General features: G+C 34.1%; 1 protein-coding gene across 1 annotated transcript in view; it reads right to left on the reverse strand.

The window, feature by feature from the left end:
• The window catches only part of LOC150099328 (protein GDAP2 homolog), a 165,308-nt gene that overhangs the window by 149,489 nt on the left and 2,252 nt on the right, over positions 1-13,567 (reverse strand). Inside the window, exon 2 of the mRNA XM_090403551.1 lies at positions 5,193-5,366. Within this exon, the coding sequence (XP_090259677.1) occupies positions 5,193-5,365 (173 nt within the window). The 5' untranslated portion in view covers position 5,366. The remainder of the gene's footprint in view (positions 1-5,192; positions 5,367-13,567) is intronic.

Raw genomic sequence — 13,567 nt, forward strand, 5'->3', positions numbered from 1 at the left:
ATCACTAAATTTTGAGAAGTAATTGCTATTAATTGTTTATAATTAATAAATTATAACATTTAATTACATAACTATACCTATTTCCCCTGGAACTTTAATAGTGTTTCCTCCTACTTGTACAGCTGCAACCGAGAACATGGAAGTGTGCACATACTACATGACTCGTTCTTGTCATAATTTGTTGTAGCCAATTTTTCTGCTTCTCCCTGAATAATGCCCATTATATACTGAGCAAATACTCTTATATAGGAGTATTTAATAAATTCTCTCCTTACTTTTACCTTTGATAAACACTCAGCTCAACAGTCAAGACCGGCTCAGATTTACACTTATTTCTAGCCTTTCCTGACACACAGTATTCCTTTTCCACTCAAAACATTACTCATGTTCATCTACTAACTTTACAAATCCCAAATCTGTCTAACCTTAGAATACTATTCGTACAAGTGGGGTGATGCAAAAAACTACTCTGACATTTCTGTAAACCATAGTTTAACACTGACTGCACGACAGCTAAGGAAGCATAGAAGAAAGCTTGGAGTATCTTTTACAGATATCCCACAACAAGAAATCTCATTGCTTTCAAAGGCACCCAAGCAAAGACACATCATGAAACCCAAAAAGAATCCTGAATCCAATACACACAGTCTTGGTTGTTTTTGTTCATAACAAGAACAACCAAGACTTCTTTACTGACCTGGTAAAGAAGAAGCTAGTAGGTGGCAGATTACACCACCTACTAGCTCCATCCTTGATCATAATGGATGTACAGTTGCTGACTCTCTCAGGGGGGGGGGGGATATTTGATAAAACTTCAGCAGTATCTTCTTATCCTCCCAAATTCCTTGACCAAAAAAACTGTTTTCTTCAAGCAGCACTTAAGAATACAACAAATTAAAACTGCTTTGGTTAAATGTCATCAGTTGCTAACAATCAACTACTATACCTTTTCAACAGAATATTTTGTGAGAACATTTTTCCAGATACCTGGCAAAAGGCAATTATTATTGCCTTTTGTACACCACAGAAGAATCTGAAATCCTCAGTAAACTATCATCCAGTTGCTCTGACCAGCTGTTTATGCAAGATCCTAGAAAATAATGATTAACTCTCATCTTGTATGGTTTCTGGAGAGAAATCACTTTTTTTTTTCCAGGACACAATTTGGTTTCCACAAATAACCGATTCTCTAGTCTGGCTAAAAGCATCCATTAGCGATGCTTTGTAAAATGCAAGCATTTTACAAAAGATATTGATTTTCTTTCATATGAAAAAAAAAAAAAAGCACATGACATTGCCTGGATATTCAGAATTTGAAAGACTTACACAATTTTATTCTCAGAGGGAATGGTCCCCCTCCTTTTATCCAGAAGTTTTTATCCAACCAAATCTTCTAAGTATGAGTGAGAAGCACTGTATCCTGATCATATACCAAAAAAAAAAAAAAAAAAAAGAGGGAGTCTCACAAGGTTTAGTTTTAAGCATCATGTTTTTTGCAATCAAGGCTAATTCAGCAATCCAACAACTTCTTCCAGCTGTGAGTCATGCCCTCTATATGGATACCATCTTCTGTCATTCATGTAATATGATGCTCATAGAAAGATAGCTGCAACAAGCCACAGAATTCACAACAGAAGACTGTGTGCATTTTAACTGCAGATGTGGTCTTCATCCTGACCCAGATCTCAGACTAGTACAAACTCTAATCTCAAATACAACAGAAGCTAAGTTCTTGGGGTTCATATTTGAAATAAACTTAGTTTCCTCCTTCACATACATTACTTGCCACATAAGTGATGTCACAAGTGAAGCTTCAATTGTACAAATCACTGATTAAATCAGAACTTTATTATATTATGGATCCCAACTCTATGCTTCTGCCAGACAGAGTATCCTGCAATGGCTGTATCATATTCACAATTAAGCCATAAAAATGCAACTAGAGCATTTCAAATTTTGCTCGTCCCTAGTCTGTATAGCAAAGTAAATGAAAGACCTTTTGTTACTGTAACATCTAACAGCTTCTCTATTATATGGAATGAAAATAAAATCCATTCAGACCATGCCATGTGGGCAACTATTTTTTGACCATGGTGGGGAAATCTGTACAACATCTATTAGACTGCCATAAAACTCTTTGGGTTACAATTAAAAACTCTATTTCAAGTTCTAGATATGGGGTAGACAATGGAGCACAGATGCCACTTAATACACTATTGTCATGTCATTTTTTACATAACACGTGCAGCCTTTCTTTTTTTGTTGGCTACCCAAATTTTCCACTCCTCTTGTTGTCTGCTAGGAGATTTTTCAAGCTCATAGAATCAAATGCTCTGATTTTGGGCCTGTTTACATTGACAGTTCAAAATCAGAAGACCAAATGGGATCTTCTGCTGTCTTTCAAGATAGTATAATATCTTTTATATTGCTCACACCCACAAAAGGTTATTTGCAAACCAACAGAAAACTTTTGTACTGTGGATTGGCTAAGGATATTTTCTATTTTTATTAATTAAATTTTTTTTTGTATCTTTTAAATTTATTTCTTTATATAGTCCAGAAACCCTGTTCTAGAGACTGAACATGAAACTTTAAGCCATTTCATGTCTCTAATAAGAAGGGTGATGGTCTCACACCAGGTAATGAAATTCATCTTCCACCTAAAAAATCTGCTCAGATCCCACTATAATATAACAACTTCATTACTGAGATGTATGCAATATAGATTCTCTTCTAAACAAAGAACTGTTTATTATAAGAACTACCTTTATCTCCAATAGTTATAATGCAAGAACTATCAAAAAAATAATCGATAATTATGGCTGTCATCTTAACCTGCCTCAAGAAGAACTTACTATAATTTGGATTCCATATGTTACAGTACTTTCAGAAAACGTAGCACTACTTCAACAGATTAACTTAAGTCTCTTTCCATCTAGTTCACAAACTTAATACCTTTCTTATCTCACCTAAAGACAAATATCCTCCTCTTTCTTATCCTGGAGTTTATGGAATTCTCTGCTCTTGCAGCTTAATGTTATCCATGGATAAACTAGTCATTGCACACAAATTTCTCTTGAAGAATATTAGGAATATATTTCATTTAAAGAACCCAACAAATCCAGTTTAGCAAGCCACACATTATCTACAAAACACAAGATTCGGTGAAACAAAACCAAAGTGTTACACAAAAGTTATTTTCTTCTGGAAAGACTGTACAAGGAAGTTGAAAGTTTATTTTTCACTTGGTTAGACTATAATAAATTTAGTTTAATCCTTTATCCAAGTATGCACCTGAAAATATCTTCAGGACTGGAGTAAGGTAGTACAACATCAGGCAACTCGTAGCATAGGTGGACCAAGCTAACATCACTCCTGTCTCAGTATCTCCCATAATGCAAAACACATCTCCTTGCAGATATGTATAATGTTATGCAATAAGGGAAGGGCCACTACCCAGACTAGTTTCGACCTTTATTGAGGTCTCTTCAGTGGGAGCCAGGCCCAGAAGTGGAGATACCAGGCAGAAGCAATGGCGAGTCATCTTTACCTATAGGAGTTGCCAAAAAGGTGTGCCACCTTTTTATTAAATTACTCTGGATTTAGAGAAAGATGTTGAAAGTTTATTTTTTGCTTGGTTAGACTATAATAAATTTAGTTTAATCCTTTATCCAAGTGTGAGCAAACAAAGTTTGCGCCAGTCTGGGTAGTGGCCCTTCCCTTATTGCATAACATTATACATATCCACAAGGAGATGTGTTTTGCATTATGGGAGATACTGAGACAAGAGTGATGTTAGCTTGGTCCACCTTTGCTACAAGTTGCACTACCTTACCCAAGTCCTGAAGATATTTTCAGGCGCAAACTTTGTTTGCTCACACTTGGATAAAGGATTAAACTAAATTTATTATAGTCTAACCAAGTGAAAAATAAACTTTCAACATCTTTCTCTAAATCCAGAGTAATTTAATAAAAAGGTGGCACACCTTTTGGCAATTCCTATAGGTAAAGATGACCTCGCCATTGCTTCAGCCTGGTATCTCCACTTCTGGGCCTGGCTATCAATGAAGAGACCTCAATATAGGTCGAAACTAGTCTGGGTAGTGGCCCTTACCTTAATGCATAACATTATACATATCCGCAAGGAGATGTGTTTTGTATCATGGGAGATACTGAGACAGGAGTGATGTTAGCTTGGTTCACCTTTGCTATGAGTTGCTGGTGTTGTACTACCTTACCCAGTGCTGAAGATATTTTCAGGCGCAAACTTTGTTTGCTCACACTTGGATAAAGGATTAAACTAAATTTATTACTGTACAAGGAAAGCTGTGCAGCACACATTCACAACCCAACCTGAACAAAAACAATTGTCTAAAACTCTCAATTTTGGGAAGTTATGCTGACTAATACTCACCATTCATGTGTTCCTTGATTTGTAATTAATTTTTTGTTTATATTTAAAAATAATTTAATAACTAAATTATTTTATTGTAATTTATTTTAAATATCTATTAATGCAGATGGAGCTATTCTCCTGCGGCCAATAGTGCATAATATCACAAGCTTTCAATTGAATCATTCTCTTTTTTGTATTTTTCTATAATTGTATTGATGGCTATAAAACTTAGCTCAAAATTTTACAAATAAAAACATTGCACTTGTAAAGCAGTGTACTTGTCAACCTTCCTCATTTAGTAAACCTCAGCTTTCCATTTGATCTACTTTAAGGTAAGTAACTCAATGCCAGATTCAGTTAAATACCTTGGATATATCAACAGCAATATCTCGAGGAATTTCTCCAGACTTTTACTTGTCATTAATTGCATTTTCCATTACTTTTGAAATTTGAGGTGAGAGCATTGTTTATGGAATTGTCTGCTCTTGCAGCTTAATGTTATCATGGATAAACTAGCCATTGCACATAAATTTCTTCATTCTTTGACTGGTTTCATAGATGACTTATCCCCTTTTTAGTAACAAGTTGAATAAAGGTATAATGGGGTACAGATTTGCATTTTATTTTGGAGCAATGCTTTTAGTAGAATTTGTTGAACAAATTACTGCTATGCTACCATACTGCAGATGACCTTAATACTCTAAAAGTGGTAGTAGTTGCCATATTTTTACCAAAATGAATGCAGATCACTGTGTAACATTAAAAGAAATGATTGAAATAATAATATTATCCATACCATAAGGCCACTTTGCTGTTAATATTAATATTATAAGGAAATGGACTGGTACTATGAACTTTCTCTTGATTCCCAAAATGACTAGCATCTGGTAGATCCTTGGGATTAATTTGGCTCCATCGCTTTAATTTGGTTATATCCAAAACATCTGCAAGTACTCCCAGAGGATCCATCCTAATAAGAAAATATAAATGGAACAACATCAGGCAAGCACAAAAGTTAGCATGACTATTCTTTTATTGGGTCAAATAATATAAAAACATGAAAGTCCAGGATATATTAGAGTATTCTACATATGATTCGATTATAGTTTTTATGACACAAGTTATATAGTTAAATATAGTTAAAAAAAGTATAATCCCCCCCGTATAACCTAAAGGAATAACTTTAGCTCTAAACTTTTGTAAACTGGTTTGTGGTCATGGTCTACCTTCATTGACATGCCATCATCATACGTATCAAGGATTTAGGCCTAGTATGGCCTGTTCCGGCCTTAGAAGTCATCGTTGAATCGTTTAAGAGGACGTCCTGGTTTTCTTTTTCCTAATGGCTTGTACTTTAAGGCTTGTTTTGGTAATCTTTCTGTTTTCATTCTTTGAACGTATTCCATCCATCTATGTTTATATTTTTTAATTTTTTCAATTACTGGTTCTTGGTTTAATTCTTTCATAATATCTTCGTTTCTTTTGTGATCAAATAGGGTATGCTTTGCAGTTTTTCTCATAAACTTCATTTCTGCTGTTGTTAATCTTTGTTTGTCTTTTTGTTTTATTGTCCAGATTTCGCTTCCATACATTAAGACCGGTAGGGCTAATGTATTGTATACTTTTAGCCTGGTTTGTTTTTGAACTAGGTTTGGTTTAAATATAGAGTTAATTACTCCTGTTATTTTTAAATATTTTGCAATTTTTATGTTTATATCTTTTTCATTTTCATAAGTGATCATACATCCTAGGTAGTTAAATGAATTCACCTGTTCTAAGATCTTGTTATCTAATACTATTTTAGTTCTTGCTGGATCTTGTCCTTTAAAGGCCATAGTCTTTGATTTTTCCGTTGATATTATCATACCATAATCTTTGGATATCTCATTTAGATTTAAAATAGCTTTCTGTAAGTTATCTTCAGAATTTGTAATTATTATTTGGTCGTCTGCAAAGAGGAGAGTGTTTAAGTTAACTGTAGGTGAAAGTTTAATTTCTTGATGTAAATTTTTACTCCATTTTATTATTATTTCATTTAAGTAGATATTAAAAAGAGTTGCTGAGAGGGGACATCCCTGTCGGACCCCTTGGTTTATCTCTCTTATATGATAGCTCATGATTTAATCTTATTTGTATTTGATTATTTTCATATATACTTGTGACAGCTTTTAGGATATTATTTGGTATTTGTCTTTCTTTTAATATGTTAAATAATATGTTTCTTTTAACTTTGTCAAATGCTTTTTCAAAGTCAATAAATGCAATATGTGTTTCTAAATTATATTCTCTTCTTTTCTCTATTATTAATTTTAGGCAGAAGGCTGGGTCTATACATGATCGTCCTTTTCTAAATCCATTTTGTACCTCTAGAATAAAGTTTTTGGAATATTTCATTAGTTTGCTATTTAAGATTCTGCTGTATATTTTGTAACATGAATTTAGTATACTGATACCTCTATAGTTTTTAGGGTCATCTCTATTACCTTTCTTAAAGATAGGAATCACAATTGCTTTTTTCCGTTCTATTGGGGGGATACCAGTTGAGTAACTTTTATTTAAAAATAATAAGAGTCTTCCTTTGAATCTTGTTCCTGCGTATTTATATAGTTCTGAACCTAGCTTATCTTCTCCAGGTGATTTTCCGTTTCTTGTTTCTTTCAGGCTGATTTCTAATTCTTCTTCAGTTATTTCCTTTTCATTTTCGTTAATTGTTTGCCAGTTGTCTTTTTTAAAATATTTGTCTGTCCACAGTTCTGTGTAGTAATTTAGAAATTCTTCTAATTTCAATTCAGTGTTTAATTTTATGTTTTCTTTGGTATCTGCATTTAGGTGTTTCAAAATCTTATATACATTGGGTCTTATTTTATATAAATCATGTTCTAAATTAGAAAAAAATTTATTCCATGATTCTCTATGTCTTTTTCTGACTTCTCTTTTAGCTATGGCTCTTATTCTTTTATATTCTATTTCATCTTCTAATCTTTTACTGCTTAACCATTTGTGATAGGCTTCTTTTTTCTTTTTGATTATTTCTTTGATTGTATCATCCCAGATCTTCAGTTTGTTTCCTTTTATTGAATGTTTTGGTCTTTCCTAAGCTTTCATTTGCTGCTGCATTTAGTATCGTTTTTATATTAAGCCATTCTATTTCTTCATTTTGTTTTATTTTATCTAGATACTGGTTAATTCTTTGTTCATATAGCCATTGTACATTTGTGTCATTCAATAGTCTAGTTTTATAAACAAATGTTTCAATTATTCTTTCTGTTCTTGTTACTTGTAGCCATTTAGGTGGTAATCTTAATTTTATTTTAACAAGGAAGTGGTCACTGCTTATTTCATATCCTCTGTGAACTCTAACACCTAGTGAAAATTTTGATGTCTTTTCATTTAATATGAAGTAATCTAATATTGATTTCCATCCTCTTGCTGCCCAAGTATATATATGTATGTCTTTATGTTTATAGAAGGAATTCATTATTTTTAGGTTATTATAAACTACAAAGTCAATCAATTTTTTACCATTTCTGTTTAGAGTGTGTTCTCCATGTATTCCTATATTATTATTAATTTTCGTGTTTCCAATTCTTGCATTTAAGTCTCCTGCTAAAATTATGTAATCATTTTTATTTATTTTATTATATATGTTTTGTAGCTGATTATAAAAATCAATATTATCCTGTTCTCTTCCTTCTTCTGGGGCATATAAACCAATTATTGTTAAATAGCCTCTATCTATTTTTATTCTAGCTTCTATTATTCTTTCATTCCATAATTTATAATGTTTTAACTGTTTTGAAAGGGAGTTATGAATCCAAATCATGACTCCTGCTTGTGCTCTTTGGTCTCTGTCGACTCCACTGTATATCACATTAAAATTTTCAGTTCTCATAGTTCCTTTTAATTTCTTTTTTGTTTCGGTGATTACTGCTATTTTAAAATTTCTTTCATTTAATAACTGGTCTAATTCTATTTCTTTATATGCTATTCCTCTTACATTCCAGTTTGCTGTGTGTATTATATTTTGTCGTTTCCATTTTCGTTTTCCCTTTTCCATTCCAGGGTCGTTTCCTATAGATTCAATCCGATTATCTTTTTCTGTCAGCTTACAAGTATGGTTATGTTCTCCATGTCAGAGGACTAGCCTGACGATGGAATAGTTCAGTGGTAGGGCTGCTACCTTAAGGCTTCTGAACTTGCCTTCTTCCGAATTTAAACCCATAGGAGGAATAGGGTATATTGAAGGGGAAAGGGTAGATTATAGAAGAAATATAGTAAGGTTTATAAAGAGGACATAGTTGTAAGGCCAGAAATGAAAAGACCCCATGGCCCTTGAGTACTCTAATAGCACAAGGGTCATAAAGTAAGAAGAGTTGGCTGATAAGGCCTTATAGGAAAGATTAAAGTAAGTGGGTCTTCCTCAAAGTAGAAGAAGGAGAGGATAGATCCAGCTAGGGGTCCATGGGAGTGCCGCTTCCCTTACAATCAAGATGATTGCCCCTTATGGCCCTGTTGATCCACGAGTCCTTATTCAGTATATTCAGACCACCCCACCATATATATATATATATATACACGCACGCGCATATACACACACACACACATGGTGGGCTCCCCTATCCGCCACCCAGGGGACGCGCTCTCTTGACATGCAACGAATGCAATCTCTAGATGGCAGAGATAGACAAAGGTGACAAATTTGTGTTGAAACTACACAGAAAAAAAATGAAATAAATAATCTACTAAATATTTACACCCTGATATTTTGCCAGTTCTAGCTGGCATTATCAAAGGCACTTTGAAGATGTGCTCGGTGAAGACTAAACTTAAAATAACTCCCAGAACAAGGTTAGTCAGGTGTATGGAAGGCAACAGTAGCACTCTGCTGCAAAGTTCTGTGATTACTGCTGATGGACAGATAGGGCAGTGCACCAAAATTTATCTGGAATTACACCATTTCTATTACAGTTCACTGGGTACTGTACATGAGCCACTTTTAGAATTAATGGACTGTAATAGAAATGGCAGTGTAATTTAGAATCTCCTCTTTTTGATCTCCTTTAGTTAAAACCTTTGTCCCATTCTACCAAATTTGTACGCTACCTCCACTACTCTCTTTAATGGCAAATCATTCTAGACTTTTTTTTTCTTTAAATCTTGATTTTTTTCAGTCTGATTTTCTTAAGGGCGAGGTCATCTTCCTCAAAGATTTATGTTCACAACTCCAGTTGGTTTGCTTTTTTTGTACTATACTGATGTAGGTAGAGATGATTAGACATTTGTTAGCATTCAGCAACTACACATGAATTACTCACATGCATACAAGATTACCAGATAATCTTAATGACTCTTCAAAAACACTCACTAATGATCTTGCTGCATATATTGTGGTTGCTAATAACAAACGCACAACAGTATTAATTCACAGCACCACATAAGAACAAAAAATATTTTGCAATTAAGATACCAATATTATGCTGGAATCAAACTGGCATCCTGCAGTCAAACTGGCATCTATGGAGCACAAAAGTTTGTTACTGGACACAAGGCACTGTAACCAAGTGACTAGTGAAAATAATTCAAAATTGTAATGTAGAGATGGCGAAGGAGATAAGGAAGAACTAGAGTCCAACCCTAATTTCCATGCACTCTCAACTCAACAGCTGAATTTTTTTTTTGCAGTAAATTAATGTTTTCATCAATTTAATGTTGTTGACACTTGAATTAATTTTTAATTGGTTTAATTCAAACATCAGCAAAAAATTGATGATTTCTGGCAATTTAAATGAATTCATAGTAGAGAGAGATAAAATTGAAACAGTTGAAAATTATGATTTACTGGGACCCAGAATCAGAAATGGTAAATGTGAAGATTAAATTAAAAAAAGGACAGTCATGGGAAAAAAAGCAATGTTAAACCTGATAAAAATTATGAAAGATAGATGTGTGAGTAAGGCGATGAAAGTTAGAATTGTCAAAGCAAGGTATTTCCAGTAGTGGTGTATGGATGTGAAATCTGGATTATTAAGAAGAAAGACAGAAGGTGAATTGATTCATTTGAATTATGGCTGTGGAGAAGACAATTAAGAATCCCAAGAATGACCAATAAGGTTTTAGAGAATATAAAAACAGAATGCTTCTTGAAAGCAATGATTGCTAAACAGAAGTTGATGTGCTTTGGATATATGAGAGCTGATGAATCATTGGAAAAGGATGATGTTGGGGAAGATTGAGGGAATGAGAAGAGGAAGACTACAAAAGAATTGGACGGACAACATAAAAGAACTTACTAACTCCAACTTACAATTATTGAAAGAAAGGACATCTCTGGGTACTTTCTAGAATGATGTCATAATCATTAGAAAGCTTGATGCATTCTAATGAAAAGCAGACTAAATTATAGCATTCTGGTATGATGTCACTGTGAGGAGGTGGAACAGTCATATGAGTTAATACCCCTCCTATCAAGTCAATATAATTGCTGCAAATTTACAGTTACAAATTTACAAAAAATTCTTCTAAATTCTTTCCACATGATTATGACAAAAAATAAAAATAAATTGCCATTTGTTTGGGGGAGCCTATTTCAGCTTTGCAGGCAGACGACGTCCAGCCTAGCACCAGCCCTGTATGTAATAACACTGATCCTTTCCTTCTGAATGATGATAATTCACTTGGAGATATTAGCACCACACTTGCAGCAAGTTCACAATAATTAGCAGCTGCAGCCTATAAATATACTCTTAAATGATGCAAACTGAGCTTGTAAATTATGCAATTACAAATGTTAATACTGTCATACCATTATGGAACAACTCATTGCTGATTTTTATGCTAAATTTGATACAGCTGTTATTTAATTAATTAGAGAATCCTGGAGACTTGGACTATGTGTTAAGGAGTACAACATCATTTGCATAAGGCAAAGAGCTAAGTTTAATATCACCAATTCAAATCTCAGGTAAAATACAACTAGAGCCTCTGTAGGTCAATCAGTATCAGTGATGCCCATTGGTTAGAAAGACCTAGATTTGAATCTTAACTAGTAAAAAAAAGAACCTTTATTAGAACTTTTTTTTTTTTTTTTTTTTTGGTGAAGGTGAGTTAGCAAGTCATTTCTTTCCTGAAACTCTGGTTTTTCATCCTTGCAAGACAGGCAAAAGTGGCCAGAAGAATGAATGCAATTTTATAGAAACAGTTGAAAATGAAGACAGGACTCATTACCCTATCATAAGCAGTAATCAGGTTTCTAGAAGTAGCCGAGTTACTTGGCAATAACAGGCCATTGAGTCTACCAAGAAAAGGGAAGATGAGATAATGAAGTGCAATGTCCCTGATGGCATTGATGAAGCAATAAGAAACAGCACTGTGCAACATGGTCAGAATACTAAACAGATTTTTACTGCACTGTTAATTCTTTAAGTCAAGTGGAGATATTAAAATTTTGATGCAAAGAGCCTCATAGCAAGTGTACATTAAACAGATCAGCCTGAAAATGCCAGTGATATTAGTAAAATGAAAACGACAAAAGAAAAACATCACATGTAATTAAATTAGCAAGGACTAATGAGCAGTTCTGAGAAATGGTCTTAGGAGAATTCATTGACATACATACACAGGACTTTGGAGTGGAAAAAAAAAAAAGAGTAAAGTTTTCAAACAGACAGCAATCACACACAATGAGTAATTTTGTAAAACATTTCTGGAGGGAAAAAAAAAGTGAAATTTTGCCAATTATACTGTTTAGAGCAGTGCTTCCCAAACTTAGAATGTAAAGGCGCCCTTGGAAAAATTAAAATATTTCACGGTTCCCCATCGGGAAAAAAACCCATAATACAGACATATGTTATTATAATATTTATTGTATTTATATTCAATACAAAATATACACAGTGAATATTGCAACAATCAAATGCAAATATTACATTTTTAGCATCTTACATACACATTTGACATTGGCACACTTAGTCTTAAAACATTTTAAATTTGTTTTCATTATTTCATGCCCCCAGCCCCCCCCCCCCTCAACAAAACTAATGGCCCCAAGGGGGGCCACAGCCCACAGTTTGGGAAGCACTGGTTTAGAGAATTAAAGATACCAAGAAATTTTATACTTGGTTTTAATCCTTTTCCCAAGTAAGCAAAAGACAGTTTTGCACATTAAATGTATTCACATCCAAGCTACTTGTATATAGACGCTAATGACTTCATGTCACCTGCCTTAGTATGTATCCCATAATGCAAATCACAACCCCTTTTGGGCACGTATAAAGCAATGCATAATGGGAAAGGTCACTACCCAGACCAGTTTCGACCTTTATTGAGGTCTCATCAGTGGGAACCAGACCCACTCAGATGTGAATATATTTCACATGCAAAACTTTGTTTTGCTTACTTGGAAAAAGGATTAAAATGAAGTATAAAATTTCTTGGTATCTTTAACATATAATACACCCAAGGTAAAAAACTTTCTACATGTTTATAGAATGTTAACTTTTATCTGAACAGAAACATGAAAAGCAGAATGTATATTATTAGGTAGTACATGAATGCCCAGTAAACAGGCCTACAGTGGTTTGAAAAATGTGTCATGTTTGATCTCTACAGCAGTTTCCAGATTATCTGCACCGTTCCACAGTATTAATGTACTATAGCCTAACAACCATTTGTTGTTATTATATCTGTTAACTGTGTGTTCACCTGGTCGGTTTGCTTTTATTATTACAGGCAACTCCAAGGCATCCTTAGACTAACTGAGGGAGGCCCTAAACATCATGTCCAGAAAACACTTCAGCATCCACACAGTATCTATCATACTTTGAACTCACTCACAGTCATGGCACAACAGACACTGGCAGCTTATTCCACTCATTCACCACTCTCCAAGCAAAAAACCTAGTTCTAACACCCTTGCTAACCACACTCTTGCCCAGTTTCCATGAATGGCCCCTAGTTCTCTCACCACCAGACCTGTTCTGAAAAATTTCCTCTGAATTAATCTTGTAAAAACCCTTCAGTAATTTGAATGTCTCGATCATATCACCCCTCTTCCACCTATCAACCAATTTCTGCAACCCACAGATCTTCAACCTGTTCTCATAAGGTTTATTCCATAGACCAGCTATCATCTTGGTGACTCGCCTGTGGATCCTCTCTACCTCCTCCCCATCA

Source organism: Typopeltis vanoorti, chromosome 14 (genome assembly GCF_054136105.1).
Source record: "Typopeltis vanoorti isolate ZY-2024b chromosome 14, IOZ_Tvanoo_1.0, whole genome shotgun sequence".
Taxonomy (NCBI): domain Eukaryota; kingdom Metazoa; phylum Arthropoda; class Arachnida; order Uropygi; family Thelyphonidae; genus Typopeltis; species Typopeltis vanoorti.